The 26,235-nt window shown below is 38.5% G+C and overlaps 1 protein-coding gene across 1 annotated transcript in view; it reads left to right on the forward strand.

Moving 5' to 3' along the window:
* Window positions 1-391: 391 nt before the first annotated feature.
* USP54 (ubiquitin specific peptidase 54) overlaps window positions 392-26,235 on the forward strand; it is a 46,944-nt gene continuing 21,100 nt past the window's right edge. The window contains exons 1-10 of the mRNA XM_058810217.1: window positions 392-1,155; window positions 3,779-3,871; window positions 13,621-13,755; window positions 14,880-14,993; window positions 15,155-15,237; window positions 17,091-17,196; window positions 19,087-19,233; window positions 20,584-20,733; window positions 22,026-22,194; window positions 23,468-23,638. Coding sequence (XP_058666200.1) covers window positions 1,009-1,155; window positions 3,779-3,871; window positions 13,621-13,755; window positions 14,880-14,993; window positions 15,155-15,237; window positions 17,091-17,196; window positions 19,087-19,233; window positions 20,584-20,733; window positions 22,026-22,194; window positions 23,468-23,638 — 1,315 coding nt within the window. The 5' untranslated portion in view covers window positions 392-1,008. The remainder of the gene's footprint in view (window positions 1,156-3,778; window positions 3,872-13,620; window positions 13,756-14,879; window positions 14,994-15,154; window positions 15,238-17,090; window positions 17,197-19,086; window positions 19,234-20,583; window positions 20,734-22,025; window positions 22,195-23,467; window positions 23,639-26,235) is intronic.

Genomic DNA, 26,235 nt, shown 5'->3' on the forward strand with positions numbered 1-26,235 from the left:
ATTGTAAAGGATATGTTTGACAACTGCCATGGGGTTTACTTGAATGTTGTGGTTTATTTTTTTAATCTAGTTTCCTTCTTAACCTTGCCAGCATACTCCAGACTTCCTTGCTGTTACATGCTTTTCTCAGAATCCTCTGTTCTTTTCCATATTATTTTATTTTTTGGGTGGAGGAAATTTTATATTTTTTGCTTTGTCTCTGAAGATTTAGTGTGTTGTGGGAGGTGAGGCAACGCTGGTCTTGGCAGAACACCACAAAACCAAGAGTAATTAAATGACGCAAGCCTTTGATTATTTTTCTCTCTCAAGCTTTCTGGCACGGCTGGGCATTCCAATTGCAAAAGGAGGATCGGGAGAAGAAGTTTCTGAAGACTGCCTGCAGAATTAGAAGAGCTGTGTCAGAGACGTCTCGCTGCTATTGAGATCTTTGCTCTCAAGTTCTGGAGTTACTTCTTTTTCCCCTGTGAGACTAATGTCTCTTTCATCACCCAAGATACATGTAACTGAAAGAGAGCTGCCAAGGTTGTGTTTTGGTTTCTTTGCACCCCTACTAATTGGATTTTTCCCGTGTTCTTCTGGTGGATTATAGAAGGATTACAGAAGCTGTGTTTTTGGGGGTGTGGGAGGAAGTTGTTGTTTTTCTCGTCTTGAGTCTGGGACCTCCTTGATTTGCCATTTGTTCTCTGAAGTTGCTGCCTATTTGGAAAAGGGAGAAGCAGCTTAACATGAACTTGCACAACCATGGATTCAATCCCTTTGCAAATGTTCTATGTGGCTGCTTTTAAAGGAGGTTTTTGCATGCATAAGCAGCAAACGAAGAATAGCATCCCGGGCTGGATTTAAAAGAAGCAAGCTCCTTGAGTCCTGCCAAAAGGCTAAATACTGTTTAAACTATATTTTAAGGAAGACTGGTGTTGTTTCAGTTTCAAATTTTTTGAAAGGAAGCATCCGATCACGTCAAATATTCTGCCAGCCTAAACCTGCATTTTCTGCAGCTGAAACTGGAAGATGTCTTGGAAAAGAAATTACTTTTCTGTGGGTCGGGGCAATGTACAGGGCATGTTTACTCCACGAAATACCACCTCCATAGCACCCAGTAAAGGTCTCAGCAATGAACCAGGACAGAACAGCTGCTTCCTGAATAGTGCGCTACAGGTAAGAGCACAGAATAAAGAATGCTCCTGGTTTTGCCCTCTGTCTATTGCAGTGTTTTCCTAGGCACTGTGCAATGTAGCCAAATTCGAGTACATAACTCTTGGTGGGCCTAGATAGAATAAAGCTACATTTGGAAAAGCAGATTGAGTTGTTGAACAGCTTTTTAATTTTCAAGTTTTCCTAGTGAATTCAATAGCATTTACACAGTCATCATTTACTTGAATGTCTTGTATGTGTAAGCTTCTAGAATGTCAACCCATGCTAAAAATATACATAGAAATTGTATTTTAAAATAATAGGATATTGCAGAGCTTGCAGAATGCATACTCCTTAAAAGTAAACTTTTTTTGTTGAACCAGTCAAGGTTTGATAATAACTATACAAGATCCACTTTATGTAGTTCAGTTTTCTTTCTGGCTGCTGCTTTGTAGCTTAGTTTAAATGGCTGAGTGTTTGCCTTTTGATTTAGAAGAATCAGAAGAAAAACCTTTTCTAGTGCCAAATTCAGTGGAGTGGTATGGCTGCTACAGAGATGTTGTCACCATTTAGATGCTTCAAATATCTGATGGTTGAGGTTCAGTAATTTTGGCAGCAGGGCTTAAAACCCCTTCACATCAGTTTCCATCCCTTCATATGACTTGTCTGTGCAGAACAGACTGTATCACTGTAGTTTTGACTTCTGTTTAGTTTTTTTTCCATGGGCACAATCAGGTTCTGAGCTACAGGCTTCCATATACCCCCAGTGCAAATAATACATATTTGTATAACTATGACCCTCAATAGGCTTCATATGTTAGGAATGACAGGGCAAAGAGAAGTTTCTAGTGATGTTCTGTATCAATTACCTTTATTAAGCTGCAAGGTGTAATGACCAGCTGCTTCCTAATATTGAGTTAGTGAACCTAGGTCTGGACTAAGTAGATCTTAATACCAGCTGCATACCACACATGAAGATGAAAGCATATGACCTGGTCTTTAATCTGCTACAGAAACCCTTTTCTTCTAAAGCTGAAGAGAGACAGGATACTGAAAGTATTTAGAATCAGAGCTGAATGAAAAAAAAAAGGCAAGATGGTAATCGTTTCATAAAATACATACCTCTGGAGTATATCTTAATTTTTTAACACTTAGTCTGAAATGCTCTTGAATGTTTGTTGCTCCTCACTCTTACAACTTTCTCTAAACATTCAAGCTAAACTCCAGAGGCAATTACATAAAAAATTGGACTCATTTCTAAATATGATTTTTTGTCCTTTTGTAAAGTTGGAAGTAGTTCTTCAGGAATGTTTGTCTGTAATCAAATGTTTTCAAGGCTTATATTTCCTCCCAGGCCCTTAAGTACAGGGATAGTTCGAGTATAAACATAGCCCTGGCAATTATGAATTTTTGGGAAACTTACAGATTATATTTAAAAATGTGTTTACTGAATATTACATATTAGTATGGTTTAAATGACAAATCGTTCCAGTTGAAAACACTTCTTGAAACCTGCACAAATTTTGCCAGGGTGCTAAATTTTTTCTAGCCAATTACTTCAGGCAAATTCCTCAGAAATAAGAAGTTTGGTTCCTCTGTTTGTGCTAATGAAGCATTTAGCAAGTCACATGTCAGCCTGGACCTTGCTGCTCTGTCCGGAACCTGGTAGGACGTGATTTAGGTCAGGGCTTCTTTCAGTGCAGACTTCTGCCTTCAGGAAGGCTGGTGACTGAGGTTTGCAGGAAAGTTAGTTTGAGCTCAAATAGCCAGTCCTGACCACGTTTATACATAAAGAGCTCACTATAGAACACCTCAGAGGTGGATATTGTTGCTATTTTATGGATACAAATTTGAATAATTTCCCAAGAGTGTACAGGTTTAGTGGTAAAGCTGAAGAATAAAAACCATGGTGCTGTTAGAGCAGATGCCACCTCTCACTGTTGCTAGCGGAACATGTGAATGCCCGCTTGCTTTTCTGTGCTATGACCCTACCTAGTCACACACCTGGTATTACCACCATAATTCTCCTGAGAGAAAGCTGTGACTGCCCTAACAGGCTGGGGTTAGTAATCATGGCCTGTCAGGACACTTGGGAATGGTAATATTGGGCATAACGGATTTTAGCATTCTGCTGTTTCCTCTCCACGGACTCGTTTATGTATATGCTGTTGGTGCTCTGTCTTCATAATCTGGGCTTTCTGCTCAGAACAAGAAAGCTGTGTGGGATTGGAAGAAAGGAAGAGTTTCATCTCCATCAGTCCTGGGAGTGTCCTCAGCAGCTCTGCTCAGCTTCGTGGTGCAGTTGCCCTGTGGCTGGCCCTGGTGCCAGCACAGCAGAGCAGTCAGAGCAGGTGCTGTTTAAGCCAGCACTGCCACATGCATGGAGAAGTGAGTTTTCCAATCTAAAAGCATAAGGCAGTAAATTCAGAGGAAGGTCATACTGTAAATGAGCATGTGAAGGTTACAGCTAAAGAAGAAAGTTGAAAACATCAACTTGCAGTTAGATAAAAGGCGTCCCTTTGAAGGTGATCACTGCTGACATTGGTATACTTCTTGGATTATTCAGCATATGCAATTTAATCAGAAGCTTATGCAATATTTAATGGTATATATTCATAAAATTGGCTGTGCCCCTTTTCTGTTTCAGGTTCTGTGGCACCTGGACATTTTTCGCCGCAGTTTCCGGCAGATCACAACGCACAAATGTATGGGTGATTCTTGCATCTTCTGTGCTCTTAAGGTAAAAGTTAAAAATGCATTGAAAACCATTCTTTAAAAATTTGAGCAGAAATATTTATGATATTTAATTGATATTTATAATCAAACTTGCACCTGAAAATATGTGAGAACAAGGTACAGATGATAGCTAGTGGTCCAGGATCCAGTTTCTAAAACGTGTTCAAGTGTGTTGGTAAGGTTTCAGTCACAAAGGACTCTTCTTAATGGTGTGCAGGTCATTGTGAGTCTCCATTAGTTCAGACAGTAAAATACAAGTTTGCTTTATTTCTTCCGATTTATCATTTGGTATACAAATATAATACTGTATGCAGTCAGTGTGCTCATCACCATTTACCTTTCCCTTCAGAGTTACTTTAAATGTCAGGATAGGGAAGGCCATTTAGCTAAGCCTTTCTTCAAACAGTTCAAAACTGTTGATTATGTAAGACTAAAAGGCTATTTTCTACTGTAAATATTGATGTCTGCATTAAATGGCTCAGCTCTTTGTATTCTCTGTTTTAAAAAACATCAATTCTGTTTGTAGCTGCAGATTCAATAACTGACTGTCATAGAGGCTGCCTGGACAGTAAGATCTAGATGCTAGCTCTGATTTGGAGTACTGCTATGTACTTGAGTAAATTGTGCAATCCTGTGTCTCTGTTTGTCTCTATCAATTAATTTGTTGCATTCTGGGGGTTTTTTGTGACCCCCTTTCTAAATTTTGCTAGCTCAAACCCCTCGCATTTTGTGGGAGAAATGTATATGATGCAAACATGATGAAAATACCTAGCTTTAATCTTCCTGAGCAGTGATTTTCCTTTCTGAACTTGAGACTTAAACATCATCTTTGATCACAAATGCCTTGTAAAATCCAACTAAATATATAAACTAATTGTAGAGAATTTGTGTCATGAATTCTATGTACAGTAATAAAAATGGCAGACACTGTGTCTTATAAAAATGGTTAAATAGAGAGTGCAGGGTTAAATTAAGATCATCTGACTTCCCAGGCAATATTTATGATATAACAGCTGTCTTGCTGCTGTTAAGTAACGTCACAGGTGCTCTGGTAGAGAACAGGCTTGAAATGAATTATGTAGGGAGCTTTTGGGCTGTTGTTGAGGAGTTTTCCCTGGCAAATGAACACTAAAGGGAGACTGTTAAGGCATGAAGTGAGAGAATTTATCTGTTTTTGAGGGGAAATTTGTCTCAAAGACGTATCTATTGAAATGATGAGACAGGATGATACTTACAGCAGTATCATCGGAAGAGGATGTAACGGTGGGTTAGGAGCAAGGTAGTGCATCCAAAGTGAGATACAGCTCTTCAGACACAGAAAAGATGGAGTATTAAATATATCCCCTTCCTTAAAGGGGAATGACAAGACTTAGTCATGATCTGGTTTGAGTTCATTAAGTTCAGTGGGATAATTTAAAGGTATCTTTTGGATCATACCCTTGAATAATGTCAAGTGCTTGTTGGTATTCTTTGTTAGCCAAGATGAGGTCAGAAAGAAAAGGATTTAGGAATTTACCATGAATGTAAGCTTTTGCCGTTCTGGGGTTTAACTGAAAAACGTGATCAAGGAAATACCAGGAGATCAGACAGGTTCTGCCATGAACGAAAGTAGACTCTCAACTCTGCACTTCAGTCCAGGTTTTAATATGGAGATAATAGTTAAAAGCCTTTCTGTATAGAATACTGAAAAAAGAGGGAGAGGGATGTGAAAGAATATTGCAGAAAGAAGGAGAGGATGAACCTTTGTGTTACTGATCTTGAAAGATAAACTGCAGACAAAGATACATGTGGATTAGCAGTGCTGGTGTGAGAGGGAAAGCACTACAGGAAAACTGGAAAATGACAGGATCTCTGAAATATATGTACTAAAAGCAGACATTGGGTCAAATAATGTTTAGTTGTGTTGGTACAATCCTTGTTTTTGATGTCTTGAATTGTGTAGTGTGCTGTCATAAACTAGGAAATGACAGGCGGTGTGATGGAATTCACAAATTCTATGCGTGCAGCCGTGTGTCTATTTTTTAATAAGCAGCTTTTGAAAAATTTGCTGCTGTCTCTTCACTCTCAGATACCTGCAAAGATTTTATGTGTGTGTGTTTTTGGTTTTGTTTGGCTTTTTTTTTTGACCTGAAGTTCTCAGCAATAATGTTCCTAGGTGGCAGTTTTTACAACCCTGAATTTCCAGTAAAACAGTAATATTGCACCAAATCCTCTACTACTTTTGCACATTTTGGCAAACTTGTGTCTGGTTGTGTGCAGAATTCCTAGAGCTCACAAAAACCCTAAAGAACACATAAGCAATTGAGGAATTACCCAGACAATTATTTATGAAAGTGGGCAGTAACCAAAACTTGAAAAAGTAAATAGATTCCGACTGGATCAAAAAGTTTGCATCTACTCTATGTGCAGTCTGTTCTTCATGGGACATTGCTCTGCATCCTACCAAAGCCTGTTCCAGAAACTCTTTCTCTGGGTAATATTGTGCCAAGCTTTCACTTTTATTATCTTTTGTAAAATGTTGATGTGTGTTCATAAGTATTTGAAAATTCCCCCCTCCCCCTTTTTGTGTTGCTATCAAGTCAAATACCATTATAAAGGTGAGTTATAAGGGCTATCACTTGACTCTAAGTGAAACTGGGGGTGACCAGACCTCCCCATAACCCCTAAAAAAACCTCTGGGCACCAGAAATGTAAGCTGTCTTGCTTGAAAGCAGCTGAAAAGGTAGGGATATTCACAAGGGACAGCCCCAAACCATGGAGATGGTCCCATTCATCTTCATGTTCTCCTTAAGCAGGCAGTAGAAGGGGAAAAAAGGCTTTTCAAGGTGTTTACTCGTTCTCTGCTGCCCTCTGGATCAGTGTTTTCAAATTGCTCTATTTTCTTCCTCCTGTAAAAGTCTGTCTGGTACATGTTATGTGTAAACTTCTGTAAGACAAGTGGGATTATGTGCTTAATGTGCACCTAATGCTGCAAGCATCACCAAGAGCATGTTTTGTGTTCCAGGGCAGCAGGGTCATCCCCTCCCTTCTGTGCCCATCTCTTCCCCTGCCCCAGCTCTCCTTTCTGCTCTGGAAGCCTTTAACTATTGTCCTGCCAGAGGATAATGCTGGATTAGCTTCCAGGTCTTTGACATCCTCTTTTTCTTGAATCTTGCCTTAGGCTTTGCTAAGATGAGGGAGAAGAAGTGGCTGGATCCAGTGGGAACACCAGAATTTGGAGCTCTATACCATGCGAAAATCTCCTATTAGGGTCTGGGGAGAGGTAATTAGCCCTGCATGCTGTCAGGTGGATCTGCCCAAAACACTTGTCCACATCAAGCAAGGTGGAGGCAGGACATGTTTACCCTTCTTCAGAGCATGCTGGCATGTTCAGATTCCAGCCTGGCCTGGGAAAGGGACAGTACTTGTGGAGAGGAGCCTATGTCATGTTCCCCCACTTCACTTCAGGGTCCTTTCACAGCATACCTGACACCATCTGTGTTGTATAGAGATGCTTCATGCCTTTCTCCTGCTCTGAAATGTTGCTCTGAAGGTGACATCCTCTTCCTTTTGGCTCTAGAGGAAGATAGTCTTCTCTAAGCTAAATTTAGCCATGGAATAACACTGAAGAAGTATTTTTTCCACACTTTCTTGGCTTGTTGCAACTGTTTCTAGGAATTTGGATGTCATGCACTGTATTTACTGTAATTGCTCAGTTAGCTCTCTAAATATTACTTGTAATTTCAAATATGGGATCACAGGACAGTGATGTCATACCTGATCAAATCACATTTTATTTTTGTACCACGTTGAAGACTTCCCATTTCACAAATTCTTGAAGTCATTTTAAAACTTGATGTGCTCCCTGACTGTGTTTATGTAGCTAGAAAATGAACCTTGATATCATTCCAGATATGCATTCCTTGGTTATTTGGAAGTTACCTTGCATCAACAGCTGTAAAAAGGGAGAGTTGCAGACTCTGTGCTGGAACCCCAAACACTGCCCCTTAAAATGTGGCATTATTTAAGTATTTTTTTCAATATACCAGCTGTCCTTACCACTATGTGGTTTGCCTGCCATAACACTGGAACAGCTTTTTGATTTATTATTTATGATGAAGTCTACTATGATTTGGTTTATTTTCCTTTTTTTTTTTCAGCATGACTTTGCTTTGGTGTTTATCACAGCTGGAAGAGGGTAGGAAGGGGGAAATCCGTCCACTGTACTGAGCATGCCACAGAGAGTTTGTTCTCCTTCCAGGGATTGTACTGAGAGCTCCATAGTGCCAGGATACGGCACTGAGTGTTTTTTGTAGGTCACAAAGAAGAATGTTCTATTGATTGATACATTCTAATAGGGCTGGTCTTTTCTGTTGTTTTGTCATGTGCAACAAAAGCAGGAAGAATGTGAATTTTCTGTGTAGAGATGATGTTGTTTAAGATGAAAATGGAGAACAGTAGGGTTTTACAGCACTTTAAAAAAGTGGAATGACTACAGTTGGTTCTCATAAGCCACTTGCTTGAAATTGAGTGAGTTATTATGAAATGTTCATCATGTGGTTGAGACCATAATAAGTTGGTTGCAAAGATTACATCCTCTTTTTTATGCTCTATTTCTAATGACAGTAGTATTTCAGGTAGAATAGTAGTCAAAACACATAAAATGATTACTTTTATTGTTTGAATGTTTTCCATCAGTTGGCACTTGCAGTTAACTGCCTGCCAAATAAACTAGCAGCAAGTACAGTTCCCTGAGTTAATAAACTGGTAATTGAAGCTTCCAAATAACAATTGGCTGCTTTGATCTTGATGAAGCAGTTAATGAATTGTTACCTAGTAGATGTGCACATTCTATGATTTGAATTTCTTTTCCTGCCACCTTCATAAACAAGGCTTGTGGAAAGTATTATTTTTACTTGATTTTGGTAGTAGCCAGAAGTGCCTGACTTGATAGTCTCTGCTGGGGACCTGATCTTAATATTCAGGGTACAGTGTGAGCACAAACGGAAGGTACATAAAAAGAAGGGAAAGAATGGAAATCTAGCTTGATTGTCACCAGACTTAGAAGTTTGAAAAGAGATCAAAAGACACAAAACCAAATAGACATAGAATTTGTTGCAACCTTGAAGGTGAATATAACACGAGGAAATGTGGGGAAGAAATTGAGCAAGTGAAAATACTGTGGGTATGGGAGGCTGTTGTGTTTCGATAGGAGAAAAACTATTTTTAGCAGCCATTTGAAACAGATTATTGTACTGAGTATGAGGCTTCAGTGAAGAGAGTGTGATGTTCTGAATGAGAGATTAGGTAATACAGGCAAGAAAAAAAGGTGCACTGAGCAGGGTGAGAAAGACATGCTACTGGAATGGAGAGAAAGCTTAAAAAATCATGCAAGCAAAAATCCCATCACTAAAACCCAGAAACAATTGATTAGTGTAGGGAATACTAAGGTGAGGGGAACATGTTTTGTCCTTTGAAATACCATACCACTAGAGCTGCAGTGATATCCCTATTCCGAAGAAGCTTCTATATAATTCTGGAAGGGTTAGTTCCCAGAAAGCTGCCAAGGACCCAACTCAAAATTACAGTGCATAAACACTGTTCTGATTCAGTAGCTGTTCCCTATTGTCTTCACCCATCAATTTATTCTTATGTCAGCCTACTTTTGCATGCTTGATTAGAAAGTCGCATGTGAATGTGTATCAAATTTGGTTTGTTTCATCAGTATGGTTAGTTACACACTGCAGATGTCAGTTTACCCCAAATAAATGGAATACTTCTTTCCTAGGGAGGAAGTTGATTCCAAACACTATTAAAGATAATTGGGAGCAGATCTTGTAAGCTATAGGAGGGGGGTTGCAGTTATTGCAACTTACAGATCTTTAAAAGAACTCCCAAGAATGCCTGTCAAGCCCATGGATTACCTAAAAGAGTACTTGTTATTTTTAATCAGTAAACCAGGTGAAAAAAACTTGGTTTATGATCATGCATGTGCATTTTAGTGTTCTGAAATGTCTTCAAGGTTTCTTGAAGAGCTGTATGATAAATATACCTGGTCTCAAAACTTAGGTTGTTTTCCTTTATTTGATCCTTGATCAGTGTACATCTAGGAAGTTCATACTGATCCCCACTCCCAAGTTCCCAAAGTCGAGGACATTATTTTGGAAGCCCACTGACTGCAAGGCTTTGTTCTGATGTGTGCCAGGGGCCCAGCTGTGTAGTAGTAGAAAGGATATAAAGCCTTCAGTTTAAAAACTATGAAAAAGCCTTCTGAATAGTAAAAAAATGGAGTGAGGCCCTACAGTTGATAGTGTAAGAAGATTAAGGAAGTTCCAGGTTTGGACCCATCTGAGAGCAAGCTGGTGAAAGATAACAATGTAGTTGGGAGTTGATCTTAGTATTTGGGGAAGGACTACATGCAACTAGATGGACTTAGCGAATTGGTCTTAAAGAGCACATGCACGTCCAAATTTTATTCTCTGCTAGCATTTCCAGACTTATGAAGAGCTGTAGGGAAGGGGATGTGAAGGGAGATGGGCTTCTTTTCCATATAGACCTCTCATAGGAATGCAGTATAACCAGAACACAGACTTGCTATCTGAAAAATCCCTTGCTCACACTGTTCTGTTGTAGCTTGTAGACGGGCCAACATGCCAGGAACCATTTCCTCAGTGTAGAAATCAAAGTACTGCTATTAATACAGTATTAATAATTCTTAGATTTTATGTTAAGCTAATTTTTTTTTTGTATCGCCTCCTTGATTTTAGTTACTGGAAAAAGGTAAAATAGAAGAAACTTAGCATTTTCGCCCGTTTGTGTTGGAACGCAGGCATTGAAAGAGATCATCGGTGCTGTGAGTGCACTGATGGGATTTCCATCATCTTCAGTTTCAGAAGAAGTTGAAGGCGTTTTTGGAGGAGAATGAAGTTTGAATGTTTCATTTATGAAGTTCTCATGTTCCACGGTCCCTTGGAAGAAAGGTGCCATGAGAACTCCTGGGGCAGAACGAGGAGTGCTTTCCTGGTCTGCACCCAGCTGGCTTCCATACCTCTATAGGGAACCAATGTTTGAGCACTTGACAGTATTGCTCACAGGCAAGACCTTAAATTGATGAGGGAGATCTGACTTAGATAATGGGAAGTGATGAAATTGCAGGAAATGCCACACCTGTTCATCTGAGGTTGAGCGACAAGATAGACTTGTTCTGAAGGGGAGCAAAGAACCTATCTTGAAAAAGAAAGGGGAATTAACCCCAACAACCCCATCTCCCTCCCCAAAACCCCAATCCTACCCAGTGACTGAAACCTAAGGAAAACCAAACTCCCCTGTGTTCCAGAGTACTTTTGACTCCATTTGAGGTGCTTTTGGGACTTCCTACGTGGTCTAAACTGCATTGTGCAATACCATAATAAGATTTGATCTTTATTAAATTAAAATGCACAATTACTCACCAGTTTTAAGTTTTTGTTCCTCTTTTGTAATCTAAATAGGACTATATACCATTGTGTGCTATGTCATTACAAATTTGAGGAAGCATTCTTCCATGTTATATTGGAATCTGTTACATACTGATTTTTGCATTCTTCACAGAATTGACATTGCTTAATTATTTTTTGTTCCATGGTAAGTATACTGTTTCTTTAAAGATAGAAGTTTAGAAGAAGAGGTTCAGCTTCCTTGTTTGCTTCTCCTTTTACCTAGTTTAAGCCTGCATTGTTTCTCACCCCTCAGGAGTGCAAAGCCATTTCAGGGCTCTCATTGAAGCAAACCAGATCTTGCCCATCGGCTCATGGCAGTGAGGTTGTTGACCAGTTGCTAGACAAGTCTCAGATCTATGAAGTGAGATTGAATAAATAGAATAAACACATTTCTGAAGCACAGTTGTGAATATTTTGGAGTGCTCTTAAATGATTTAATGCAAAATGTGAAGCAGGGTGGAGTTGTGTTTCACTGCCTTTTTTTTTTGTAAGGGTCACTGAAATGAGAAAATTCACTAATGAAACATGAAACTTGCTCAGTTATCAGAGTGACAGAAGTGGCAGTCAAGTTTAAGTGCAGAGATTTGTTGATTGTTTCTGTTTTATGTATGTACAAGATAACTGAGGGGGGTATTGTCTGTAGTTCACAAAGTATAATACTGCCTCATGGCTTTCTTTTCCTTACCCTTTTCTCATGTTTCTAAGATACTCTAATAAAGGCAATAATAGAAGAGCTGTGAGTTTCAGCACAATGGACTATTTTCCATCAATGAGCACCTTGAGGACCACCAAAATAAAAGTTGCAGTAAAGAGATATAGGCATATTACATCTATTTTAGATTATGTCAACACTACAAATTGTACCATTCCTATGGGCAGAAATGGCAGGGGCGTGGAGGGTGGTTTGCTGCCTGTGCAGTGACAGCTGTGCTTGGCACTTTTTCCAGCTTCCTCAAAACAGACAAGATTGTTCCATTTGGCAAACCTCCCAGCTTACCTTCCCATTTCCTGATGAGAAACAAGTAAAAATAGTTAAAGGAGAGAAAGATTTAGATGACTTCCAATTACTGTAGATCCTAAGTATGTTGGGGAGAAGGTTTCTGTAATTAAAGGAAGAATTATGAATCACTGCAGATTAATATAGATTTAAAAGAATATCAAGCAGGCAAAAAAGTTTGATTTTTGTTTTCCTTGTCTTACTAAGTTTAGAATGCAGAAAAGCAGACTGGTGATCCCTTTTTCCTCTCTTGCAGTATGAATTGAGCTTTTTCACTGTCTTTAGAGAAATTATGAGGACAGTTTTATAGGAAAAGACAGGCAGAATTTTGAGATTGACACTGATGAAGATGGTTGCTTGTCATATGAAATGAGGTAGAAAGTAGAGCACAGTGGTGATGGAGAATTGTCTTGTATTAAAATAAGGACTAGAAGTTTTTTACTTAGACTGAATATCTTGCATACAGAATTATGTTCCTGTTTTTGTAGGAAGTGCACAGTGAAAATGAACTGTTCAGATGAGGTTTTGGATATTTCACACACATGTGCAGGCAAGCACACAAAATAAATGCACGTGTTTAATCAATTGGGAATATGTACAGAACTTCCACATTTCACAAAATAATGTGTCTTCTTAGAACTGCTCATCCTTGCAAATGGTTGTTACCCAGGTGATGTGTGAGTTACAGTTATGAAAATGCAGGTTTATGGCAGCAAATGAACAGCTGGCTGTACATGGCAACTGCTATTCCTGTGCACATCATGCCTTTTCCCTCCTGCATGCTGATACAAAAGTCAGCTAATTCTTACCCACTTGGACTTAGGAAGGGCAGATTTCTTAAAGTGTGCTAGTATCAAGTTGTGGCCGTTTAAGAGCTAGAGATGTTTAGAAAGAGTTGCTTAAAAGAGGGAACGAGGTGGCATGGGTAAGCTGGAAGTTAGAAAGTTAAATGGAGAGGGAGAGATGGAAATAAAAAGCACAATGTTTTGGTGTTCATTGCTTCAGGAATCAGATTTGGAGAAAGACAAATAGATCCGGGGGGAATTGACACTGAGGGAATTTTTATCCTAAATTGCTAACTCTCCCTTGTATCTGTGAAAGAAAAGGAAGAAATACACAAAGGTGCGTATGATTTCAAAGGAGGAACTCCGGGGATTTGTTCTTGTAGTCTGTGTACTGTACAAGTATCTGTGTGTTGCAGGATCCAAACAACTTAAATGGTTGTTGTTTGTTTTCATATAAATTGAGTCATATTTTGAAAAATACAGTAACTTAAGTGTCTTTCTGTTTTTTTGCTAGGGTATATTCAACCAGTTTCAGTGTAGCAGTGAGAAGGTGCTGCCTTCTGATGCCCTGCGCACTGCTCTTGCAAAGACATTTCAGGATGAGCAACGCTTCCAGCTGGGCATCATGGATGATGCTGCTGAATGTTTTGTGAGTATGACTGAAAGGTGGTTTGACAGGCAGAGATGTGGCCCACCACTACCCAATCTTCCCTGATTTTTTTTCCCCTTAATTTTTTCCCCACTATTTTTTCTTTCCCCAAATTGCAACAGACTTTGCATGTCTGGCCTGGAAAAGTGCACAGAGGGATCCTCAGACTAATGATTTGGAAATGGTAATAGCATCGGTAACTGTTTTTACAGTTTCTTTCGCATGTGTGCTGCTTGCCCTCTGCAGTGTGCTTTAGATGTGAATTGTGAAAAAATTGCACTAAAAGAATGATCCAGGATTCCAGTTTTAAGGATCTCCTTAAAAGGGTGAAAGGACATTTTGTTTGCCAGTTTTTCTGAAATTGCATTTCCACATGAAAATTTTTCAAGGAAAGTTGTATAATGTTAGAGCTGTTTTGCCAAGTAATTAATCTTAACCTGTTTATTGCAGGCCTATAAACCACCCAGGCAGCTAGTAGTGTTAGTGAAAAGTGTTCTGCTAGAAGAGTTGTCAAGAGATTTCTGGCACCCACAGATTAATGTTGGCAACAGTGGGAGGAGAGAAGGTCTTGGGACAAGGATTCCTGGAAACTTTAAAACAGATGCGATTGTATTAATTAGTATCTAGGAAATGTTTGGTCCTTTTGTGTCATACAGAATTTAGTCTGCCTCTTCATTTATTAGTTCTCCCCCTTTTTGATAGAATATAGTTGATGTGGCAAATTTCAAAGCTCTCACGGAATGTAGAAGTTGATTTATTTTGTGTTGATGAGAAGTTAGTGTCAATCCAGTGATTTTTAAAACTGCATAGGTATTGTGTTACATTTGGTCATATCCATGGATGCTTGAGAACTGGACAGAAAAATCAGCAGCAGAGTCTTCAGCAGTGCTATTAAATAAAATAAATGGTTACCTGATCCAGCATTTCAAATCAGAAGTGGAGGGCATTTCCTTTTTTTATCCAAGAAATACCAACTTCTTTGTTTTTGAAGTAACTTTCATGAATTTGCAGGAGCCTTCTGTCTTTAACATTATTGCATCTGGCATGCTTTTGTGATTCGTATCGTAACTTTTGTCTGCAGTTGAAATTATCTAATGCATTTTTTCCTTTTTTCCTTTGGCTAGGAAAACCTGTTAATGCGAATTCACTTCCACATTGCAGATGAGACAAAGGAAGACATTTGCACTGCACCACATTGTGTCTCCCACCAGAAGTTTGCAATGACTTTATTTGAACAGGTGAGGTAAAGATATGTGCTTTATGCCAAGGGCCAGTTGTCCAGTTTTATGTTTTCATTCCTAAAACATTCATTGCCACAGTAAAGAAATGTACAGGCAGAAGTGTTGCAGTGGAAATACCTGTTTCATCTTGTCAATGTATTATATTTTCTTTTCTTTAGTGTGTTTGTACCAGTTGTGGTGCCACCTCTGACCCATTACCTTTCATCCAGATGGTACATTATATTTCCACAACTTCACTCTGGTGAGTTGAGTTTTTCACAGGTATCCCCCTCCTCTGCCCCCCCCCCCCCACTTTTTTCTTTCTTTTTTTTCTCCTCCCACCCTGGTATTGCAGTTGGATCTTTATGATCTTTATTGATTAAATGCCTAGAACATGATTTGTTCAAAGTTGGCAGAGCTTTGATAACTCTGATAAAGAACGTGAGGATTTAGTGAAGCAGAAGATGGTAGTTTAGGCATGGATCAGTGTGTCTGCTTGTTTATGATTCTGAATCTTGACAACTGTAGTAGCAAGGACTCATGTACATTTGAAAGATTTTAATGTCTGAGCAAGTGATTTAAGAAGACAGATAAGAAAAACAACAAAAAATTACATTCAAAAGGACCTTTGGACATCTACTCTATCCTCCTGTTTAAAGCAGGGTAAACTTCAAAGCTAAATCGGGCTGCTTGGGGTTGTGTGTAGCTGAGTTTTGAAAGTGCTTAAAGGACAAAAATTCCATGACTTTTCTGGGCTCCCTGTTTCAGTTCTGAACTGGAAGGTTTTTTCCTCCTTCATGGTGACCAGGACAGTTCCTCAGTAACTAGGGGATGTTGCAGAAAGGCAGGTTCTCACTGGAGACATGGTTTGCCCTTGGTAAACCTGTGCTGACTGCCCTGACTCACCTTATCCTTCACATGCATGGGGTTGATTTCCAAGGGGATTGATTTAGTCTGTCATGGCCCCAGGTGGTGGAGTGAGACTGACCAGCCTGTAGTTCTCAAATCCTCTTTTCTTGGATGAATATATAGCTCCTGTTTAATCTAGTTAAGGGAGAACTTCCCTGGCCACTGTGACCTTTCTTTAAAGGTGCTGCACAGAGCATGAGCACTAAGTCTGTAGCAGATTGTTTGAGCTAATGCTGGAGAAGTCTTCTTTGAGTATATGGCTGCTCGGTTAGAAGGTTTTAAAATCTGATTAAGGCAGGAATCTGTTATTTGTTTCTGTCTTGAAATCTTTATTAGGATTAATAACTTTTCTTTGTTTTATGTCTGGCATGTGAGATACGTAGTTACAGTGATATCTATAGTTACAGAAAAAATTGTCATGAAAACTGCTAGGTACTCTTCACATGCAGATCTCCTAAAAGGTACCATTTCACCTCTATAGCAAGAGTACTGTCAAGCATCCCCCTTGTGGCTGATGCCTGCTGTTCCATCAAGCTGCAGATTTTCATTAGGTTCCAGCAGGCACCATATATTCGAATATTATTTATTAGAAAAAGGGCAAAATAGTTATGTAAATGGTATTCAATATTTTTAGGAAATATCACAATAGATCTTAAGTCATGCATTATTTTAGAAATAGCAATACATACTAATATATTTATTCATCTCTGAAACCATTTTAAGCTGGAACATGCTTTGAGCACTAATACTCTTGTGTACATATCTTTCTTTCAATTTGGACAGTGAAATAAATTGGGTACCATGCTAATTTTTGTTTGTAATTTTATTCAGAATGTGTCTTTCTGTGCTACTTTACTATAATTGTGCTTATTGAAGGAGGCACATTTTGAAGCAAATATTTCATTTTGAAACCAAGTATTTATCAATTGCTTAAATTTTCTTTTAAGATAAAAAATTTAAACCAAGCAATCTATTTCTGTTTTCAGTTCTACTTGTTTTCTTTGTGCAGTATTTTTGTGGAAGATGTAGTAATTCACAATTAACTATGTGTTTTTTTTCCTGTACTACAATGTTAAATATAAAAAGTGTTCTGTATTTTAAGTTTCTTAATTTAATAAAAAATTTAGGTGAAGCATATGCTAGATTAGCGTGGGTTTGTGGTTTTATTATTAAACTTTTGTTTTCCATGCTTTGTCTATACTGAAGCAATCAAGCTATTTGTATGCTGGAGAGGCGGGAGAAGCCAACTCCAGATATGTTTGGAGAGCTGCTGCAGAATGCCAGCACCATGGGGGACCTGAGAAACTGTCCAGTGAGTAGCCTTGGTTCTCTTTGGGTGTGAATTCAGTGTCTCACAGGTACTCCGTGAAGGAAGGGAAAACTTAGTGATGATGGGTGCTGCTTTGACTAGCCACAAGCATTAAAACAAGAATAGATGCTTATTGTTTATGTATAGCATAAGTGCTAGATTTCTAAAGTAAGAGTTCAACATCTTGTTCTGCCTTTTAATAAATATGCAAAAAGAGTTATCATCAAACTTTTTTTGTATATTGATTAATAGGTAGGGCAGGAAACAGCTGCAGAGTTGCTGCTTCATATAATGCTACTGTTAGGTGCATTACCTTTAACAGGAGGCCTTGTGTACCTGGTCCCTGGGGCCAGTGTAAGTATTTCCATTTTATACCTGGCTCCCCTCCCAGTTTATAACTCTGAAACCTTCAGTAAAAGTCTCCATTGAAATATATACCTTTTAATATTGGCAAGTAGTGGCGTACTTACTTATCTAAGTCAAAGAAATTAAGATATTTTATTGTCATTTAAAAGGTGCATATGAGTCCATCTATTTAATAACCAAAGAATGTGAAATTTAATAGAAAGACATTCTTGGTCAGGGCAAACTGCTCTTTGTGAAATAATCAGTTGAATAAAATTGCATACTAGCATTTGCTGCTCCTTTCTTTTTATACTCAAAAAAAATTTTCTATTGATGTTTAGCTAAGTGTGTCATCAAAGTTACGGTAAGGAAGCTTTTTATCAGGATGCCATGTTCCTGCTGTCATGCTGAAAATGCTGAAGCGAAGAAGACAATGTGAGAGTAAGATAGGTTGGGAGGTAATAAACAGAATTGCCTGTAGTTTAAAAGAACCTTTCAAAATACAGGTGAAAAAAGTCATCCTAATGTTAAGACCTCATATCTACATTTAAACATCAGAGTCCTCTGCAGTTTCTTTCTTTTTTTTTTTTAAATTTTTCATTTTTGTCTCCCAATAATGTTTGGGACTGAAATTCTGATGAAATTTTCTAGATTGCTGTAGGTAAGAGGCGCTTTGTGATATCTTCCCTGGTTTTAGTGTCAGAAATTATTATATCCAGTTGGGAAACTGGACTCTGTGGACAAGAGAAATGATTCTCAGTATGAAAATGGTTTTTTCCTACAATTTTCTAGGGATACCTTTGTGATGTGCTGCAGGGGAAAAAGGAATGTTGCAAATGGACTTTGTCATAGCTTTTGTCATTTCCCCCCCCACTCCATTGCATCATTGACACCCCTCTCCCCTGCAAAGTGCACTGGTACTTATTTAAAAAGTAAAAAATGGGAAGAAAAATCTAAACAGGAAATAAGAATTGTAGAAGTCCTTTGAGTTACTAAAAAAATTCTTAATCTCCTCATCTTTCAGTTACTGTTCTCGTATTTATACAAATACAGACCTAACTATACTGTCTAAGATGGGATGTTTGAGGTACCCTATAGAAACATTCAAATTTAACAGCAAAGCAGAAAATTTTTCCTGACGCTGTCATATAAAGCATCAGTCTCTGTACATACAATTTTTAATCTGAGATTCTGATCAAAAGTGACCTTTCTGTCCAATTCCTAAGAATGTTACTAGGATCTTCCATGTATGTTTGCTTATCTTTTTCTAAATAAACTTGATTTTTGCTCTTATGTTTTAATCATTATCAATAGCAGGAGGAAGGATTGGCAGTGTTCGCTTCAAAGCTTGAGACTGCAGGATAGTCCTGATAGCACATCTCATCTATGACATGAGAAGCTCCTACCTTGGCACTGAGTGTTTCTGCTATGTTTCACCACCTCCTCTTTGGAAGCTGTAATTCTGAGACTTATACTTGTTAGTTCCTTGCCCTAACATTGTAACAAGTGAAGAATTAAATTAATGTCTTGTTTTATTTATATGCTCAGAGTAACTGTGGGGAAAAGATCCGTATTCGTCGTGTGCTGATGAACTCGCCACAGATCATCACCATTGGCTTGGTTTGGGACTCAGACCATTCTGATCTGGCTGAGGATGTGATTCACAGTCTGGGAACTTGCCTTAAACTGGGAGATGTGAGTTTTTTTTTAATTTGGCACTACTTACAAAGGCTGTCTTTTTTGTGGTAGTTTACAGTAGCAAATGGAAAAAATAAAAAGTCACCAGCTTCACCTTTTTGGTGTCCATAAAAAGAGGAGTAGAGGGTAGAACCAAGGATCTGACCTGTCTCTGAAAGCCTTAGAAAAACCTGTGAATTCTATGTTCTTGAGTTTCTGAAATGTCTGAAACTGCAAAAATACTTTCAAGTGAAAGGAAATTCTGGATCATGGTTGTGCTATTTCTATAAAAATACATATGTGCTCTTTCATTTTAAAGAACAGAAGTTTATTTCTATTTCTTTTGAAGACAAAAAGTAGTTTAGTGGTCTTTGGGATTTTTGTTGTTTTTTTTTTTTTACCTTTAGCTCCTCTTTTTGGTGAAATGTGTGGTCATAACACTGAAGAGTTATTTGTGACTGAACAGTCTCTAAGAGATGGTGACTGGCACTGTGTGATTGAATGACAGACTGAATTAAATAGGATTCCCTGGAGGATTCACTTATTCTGCATTAACTGATGCTTTAGAGCTGAATTATTGGTGTACCAAACTGTAGCTGTGTCTTATTGCAGCATTGAGATACTACATAAAATAGTTAATATATAAATACACATGATGTTTAAAGAAAAAAAGCATTGTCCAGTGCACAATGTACCAGAATCAGTGTGAGTTGATGGAAATGTGGTTATGAAACAGTGTGGTCTTTGTGTAGTAAAGCAGTAATGCACTAAAACATGAGACCTGTGCAATTCAAATTCACAAAATTCAATTAAATAGACAAGATTTTTTTTTCTTGTGTGCTGAATTATTTTGATCTGCTGATGTCTTCAGTTGATCTTCTAAGTGTTAGCATCATAAATTGGTCTGTCTATATTCTGGATAGCCCTTGCTCAAGTCAGAATAAATGCCAGCTGTTTACCGTCCAAACCACCTTGTTTCTGCAAAAAGGGATGAATGTTTTAAACAGTATTTGATGTAATCAGCAAGCATGACACAGAATACAAATTTTCGGAATAGAACCACATTCAAATTATGTAACAGGTATTTTATCTTTGTTGTAAATGTCATCCCTTCAAGTGTACACGTACTCCAAGTGTAACTCAATTTATGAGCATCTTGTGAGTTGGTCAGAATCCATTTCTGGTCTGTGTCTCTGAGTTTGCTTAAACGTTGCATGATTACTTATTGCCTTGTTTTCTTCTATATTTTGAAATAAAAGCCTGGCACCTCTCTATAGTACTTTGAGGTCTTTGAATATAAAGCAGTATGTAAAATTCTGAGCACTTTATTAATTTCTCTTTCTCTTTTTCTTACCTCCCTTCTTGAAGCTCTTCTTCAGAGTAACTGATGACAGAGCAAAACACTCGGAGCTGTATTTGGTGGGAATGATCTGTTACTATGGAAAACACTATTCAACCTTCTTCTTCCAGACTAAAATCCGCAAGTGGATGTACTTTGATGATGCTCATGTTAAAGAGGTGAGAAAAAATGTTTAGGAAAACACTCTTTGGGAAATTTGTTAGCTGCTTGTGTGTAAATCCATTCTATTTTATACAGATTTTGAGAGGGTTTTTCGCTGGTTTTCCACTCACAAATTTGTTCCTCTTTTTTTCTCAGCAAAGTGAAGTATTTTTTAAAAAAGCATACCACAAATCTCAGAAGCCCTATTCTTAGTTCTGTTCTGTTGGCTCCTAGTCTTGTTTTTATGCTGTTGTTTGAAAATGTGCAGTTGCTTGTGCATACATGTCGTTCCCTTGCTGACAAGCAGTATAGCTATTTAGTGCCTGTTGTTGAGCTCTGCTTGAGTGTCTACATGCCAGTCTTCCCTAATGCTTGCTGCCAACAACAAATTTTCCGCTCTTCTGTTAGTGCTTTTTTTTAGCCTTTTCACCAAGCATGAGGTCCTTGACATTAAAGGCACCAGTGCTGGGATCTTGGCAGGACATTATAACCCATTAGATTGTTTGGCATTATTTCATGCCACTCTCCTTTTTTCCTTCTAGTCATGGAATCACAAAGGTGAGAGAGGAAAACTTGCTCCTGTAGTCATCCCAGACACAGTCTCAATGAATGAAAACCTCTTAATACATATATTCAGTCATACTTCTTAGCAGAAAAATTTGCAAGGATAGGTCCTGCAGTGCTTTAGTGGAATACTCACGTAAGGAGCAGATTTGTTGGAGTAAATGTTCAGTGTGTCAGGTGAAACCTGGGAGATGAGTATTACTATGTGAATTAGTTGCCTGGCCTGTCAGTGCTTGCACATGTTCTGTCACAGCAGAAAGATTTGCACACCTGAAGTATTTAGCTTTGAATGAATTTACTGTCTTGGTATCTTTTATTGTTCATTTTGTTAATTAAAAAATCTTCTGCTTTTTGGTTGATGCAAAGTTAGAACATCCCAGAGGATGAAAAGATTTTTATGGAAAAAAATCTGAAAGGGAGTGACTTTTTTTGTAGTTGTATTTTTAGCAGGAACTGTAATCACTTTAGCCATAGGATGATGAATACCTGGATTTTAATTAGGTTGGCTCAGGAGCTTTCTTGCTGAGTCCAGGTCAATGCTGGCTATAAAAGAGTTAAAGTATGTCAGTAGAAAATCAAACTCTGAAATAATTGTGATGGGGGGAAAAGAGAACTTATTAGAGAAAATGATGACAGAAAACCTTAATTTCCTTTTTCCTTTTCCTTTTCCTTTTCCTTTTCCTTTTCCTTTTCCTTTTCCTTTTCCTTTTCCTTTTCTTTTTTTCCCCTCTTCTTGTCAATTCAGATTGGTCCAAAATGGAAAGATGTTGTGACAAAGTGCATTAAGGGTCACTATCAGCCTTTGCTGCTGCTCTATGCAGATCCAAGAGGAACTCCAGTGTCAACGCAAGACTTGCCCCCTCAGGTGGATTTACAGCAATATAGCAGGACTTGCTATGACAGTGAGGACTCAGGTAAGCAGTGTGGGGTCTGAGCCTTCTGCCTTCACACTGAAATGTGGCATGTGGAATGTTTTCCTTCTTTGGAGTGTATTATTGTCAGCAGGGGTCCTTGTTGCTTGTAAAGCTGCTCAAGAATTCTGAAGAGGATTTCCAGTGTTTTATCTGTGAACCTCTCTCCTGGTCCAAGACTGTTGATTGTTTGGATAGCAATTTTTTCCAAAAAAGTTTGGAGAAAGAAACTGGGGGATGGGGGAAGTGAAGGACCTGGTATGATTTGGATGTAGAGAGAAACACTAGCTGATGACTTCAATAACTGCAGTTTCTGACTTCAAAAGATCTGAACTGTCCTTAAATAGGACATTTACTGCAGGGCTTGTTCTCACCAAAAATGAAGGCACAAAGTGCCTTCAAGGTCAGTGTTTTCAGTTAAACATAAGAATGACTTCCTTCTTTATTGTATTTTTTCTTTTTTAATTTCTCTATGGAGAAATGAGTATGAAACTAATATCCTGTGTATTAAGGAGTGTATATATCACATATGTAAAATTACCAATAGTCTTCAAACTGTTTCGATTTTACTTTTAATTACTTTTTTTAAATTTTATTCACTGAAAAGTGGAGGGAGGAGATTGCCCTTCTCACCTCCAGTAATGAGTTCAAGTATTACTGTATTGAAACTGAATCATGATACTTCATACTTTTCAGTAGGGGATCAATGGGGATCCTTCTTGAGAAGGAGCAGGTTACTTTGCTTTGGATAAAAGTATTTCAGTACAAAGTTTATACCAGGTAGCTTTTGAGTCGTAGTAGATCAAACCAGTGAGTTATTATAACATGATGTTCTTGTTACACTTATTAATATTTTTGTACTTGAGTAATTTTTTTTGCTTTCTCCAGAGCAGTGTTTCATATTGTAGTTGCACTCAACATTTTCAACAGTGTTGAAAATGAGCAATAATTTCAGTATGGTACTAATGTGTACTTTGCAGTCCAGTGGATGTAGTTTAATTTTGCATATTAAAAAGATTTGGTAAACTTGTACTTATAAAAGAGGAAGAAAGAAATGGGGTTTTAGAAGGAATGACACTGTCTACCTCCTTCCAAAGGAGCAAACTTTTCCCATAATCTCTGGTGTTCTTCAATCTGAGTTGGTATCTTTGGTATTCTGTTTATCTCTTAACTTCTGTATAGTTGCCCCGCTCTCTTTTCTTAGTTTTTCTTGATTTTTATAGCAGAAAAAGATGGAAATTTGACATTGCTTCCTTGACATTACTTTTTTCTCCAGGGAGAGAACCTTCCATCTCCAGTGATACCCGGACAGATTCCTCTACAGACAGCTATCCTTACAAACAGGCACACCACGAGTCTGTGGTCAGCCACTTCTCCTCTGACTCCCAGGGGACAGTCATCTACAATGTGGAGAATGATGCCGCTTCACAAAGCAGCAGGGACACAGGTAGCAGATACCATTACATCTGTGTGTGATCATTGTCACTAGATAAGATGACTGCAGTGGATTCCAGTTGAAAATATCTCTATATATGCACACAACCTGTAATAGAATAGCAAACAGTGTTTAATATCCTGAGTTTTTGATTTGTAATGAACAGTTGGCATTCACCAAAAAACCCCCATGATTTAAAAGTCTTGTTGGCTTCTGTAGACCTGTGTCTAGCCAGACAAGCATTTAGAGATTTGTTTTTCTGTTATCCACAATACTGCCTGCTCTGTTATATAATTCTTGAGTTGGAGTCTGCATGGCCCTGTTGTAGGATTTGGTAATTGTGTGAGCTACTTACTCATGTCTGGGCAGTTACTTCATTTCAGGAGTTGCAGCTGTCTGGAAAAGGTGCTTTCATCACCAGAGTCCCTCATACTTGGGAACTAAAGACTTGAAGTGCTGGTAGTATTTACTGCACCAGTGAGGAGCATAAGATAATTTCCTGCCTGTGCCATGGAAGCAAGTTAAGCTGGAAATATCCAGTGAGAAGATAGTCTGTATATATGTTCCTTTGGGCAGCTGAACAGTCTGCCTCACAGTCCTAGTTGAAAAGAGGTTAACTGGAAGTCTGAAGACTTGATCTCCTCAATTATTGATGGCCAGTGTCCACAGTCAGCCTGTTTCTGCATGCAGTAACTTCTAACATCACTTCTAAAAAAAGTAGTGCATAAGTTAAGGTCAGACTTCTGTAGCATCAGAAATAGGATGTGCTATTTCTGTTTGAAAAGTTACTTTAATGTGCCGTAAATAGATTTTCTAAGAAGACCCAAGAGTAGAATCAGCAGTTGTTAGGTTGCACCAGAGTGTCAAAGCTGTCAGACTGCTTTGTCCTTTTTTTGTAAAGTTGTTCCTCTTTTGTATTGTAATTGGTTCATTTGTAGAATCGATGGTACATCAAAATCTGAAAAAAATTTTTCAAGTTCATTTTATTTAGTATTCTTTCATTCTTCATCAGAGGCCCGAGTAACTGTAATACACAGGTTAAGATAGCCCAACAATCCTTGCAGTGTTTTAGCAAATACTTAATGCTGTAGGGACCAGTCATAGCCTTAGGGTAGGGTGTGAGAAAGAAAAGAAAGTTGGAGCAGAAATTGAGTGATGTGAAAAAATGTATGTTTGTCTTTGGAGTACAAAGAAGACAACATTGAAAGAGATAGTGGTATACTTTTTAAATAGTCTGCAAAATGGCACAGAGTTCATTGGATTAGGTTCCTGCCTGCAAAACTTGCCATGCAGAAGTTGGCAGAAAAAGAGAGTAAGGGGGATGGTCGCAAACATGTAAGCATGAAGTTCAGCATGTAACCTTTTGTTCTGTCATTTTTAGTGACTTTGTCCTTTTCTTTTTCTTTCTTCTCCTATTGATTCTATCCTGTGTTGTTCCCTTCAGCTTAGCCCGTTTCTCCACCTAAATTCAGTTGTCCTTATCTTCCCTGATTCAGCCTTAGCCATAGTCGGTCCATCCCCTTAGCTGACCACTTGTCTGGGCATTTCCCCTCTTTTTTTACCTACCCACTACCTTTCCAAAAAAAAAGTCAGTCTGCCGACTAATACAACTGCTCTGTCATCAAATGGCGATCCGTGGGGCTATAAAGAGGCCATCCACACTGACCTGTCAACTGAATCATTCTGGGCAAGAGCAGGATTCTTCATTTAATGGCCATTTACCCACTACTCCAGCCCAGAAAGTTATGGACCCTATCCCACATCATCCTCCAGGGAAGCTCCACCATTGGGTTGCATGACCTCAGGCTCCTGGGTACTTCAGAATGGGGGCAGAGGAGTGGGGCACGAGCCCTCTCTTTGCTCCTGCCCACCTGTGCTGCTGAGAAAATGTGCGTATTCTGGCTGCCCTATTCATGCAACTGAGATTTCAGGGGAAGGGAGTAGAGGGTATTCTGTCTTAACCCATTCGATTTAATTTCCTTCTCTGACATGCTCTTAGACACACACGGAACTCCTGCAAAACCAAACTTTTCCTTTGAATATTACTGTTTGCTTGTGAAGCCATCCTAAGTCTAGATGATGAGGTGCTTAAGTGATACATCCATCAAGACACAACTTTTGAGCATTGCTAGGCACTGAAAAGTCTTGGATTGTTGTTTTAGTGAATTTTAAAAAGTGAGTGTTAAATGCTAGCTTATATCCTTGGGATTTAAATTCCTATATTCATGCATTATGTTGGATTTAGTCTTTGTTTCAGAGTGTCCCAATAAAGACAACAAAGCCTGTGTCCTAAAGACTTCTGATTCTTGACATCTCCTCCATGGCAAGTAGATGTCTGGTGACAATGGGACAATATTTGCAGTCTTTGAAAGGAGAAGAAAATATTAATGCAAAGCCAGCAGCCTTCATTCTAAAAGACTGAGCTGGGCTTTATTCAATGCAAACCCTCCGCTAGTGCTAATAGCACTAAATACTGTCAAATAGTTTCTCTCATGGTAGTTAAGGATGCCTACCAAACAATCTTTATCAGATTGGAATGTTTAACTAGAGAAGTTGTGCATGCTGAAGTGAAACATCACTCTCTTCTGTCTTGGGGGGAGCCACTACAA

This window comes from Ammospiza caudacuta, chromosome 9, assembly GCF_027887145.1.
Source record: "Ammospiza caudacuta isolate bAmmCau1 chromosome 9, bAmmCau1.pri, whole genome shotgun sequence".
Taxonomy (NCBI): Eukaryota; Metazoa; Chordata; class Aves; order Passeriformes; family Passerellidae; genus Ammospiza; species Ammospiza caudacuta.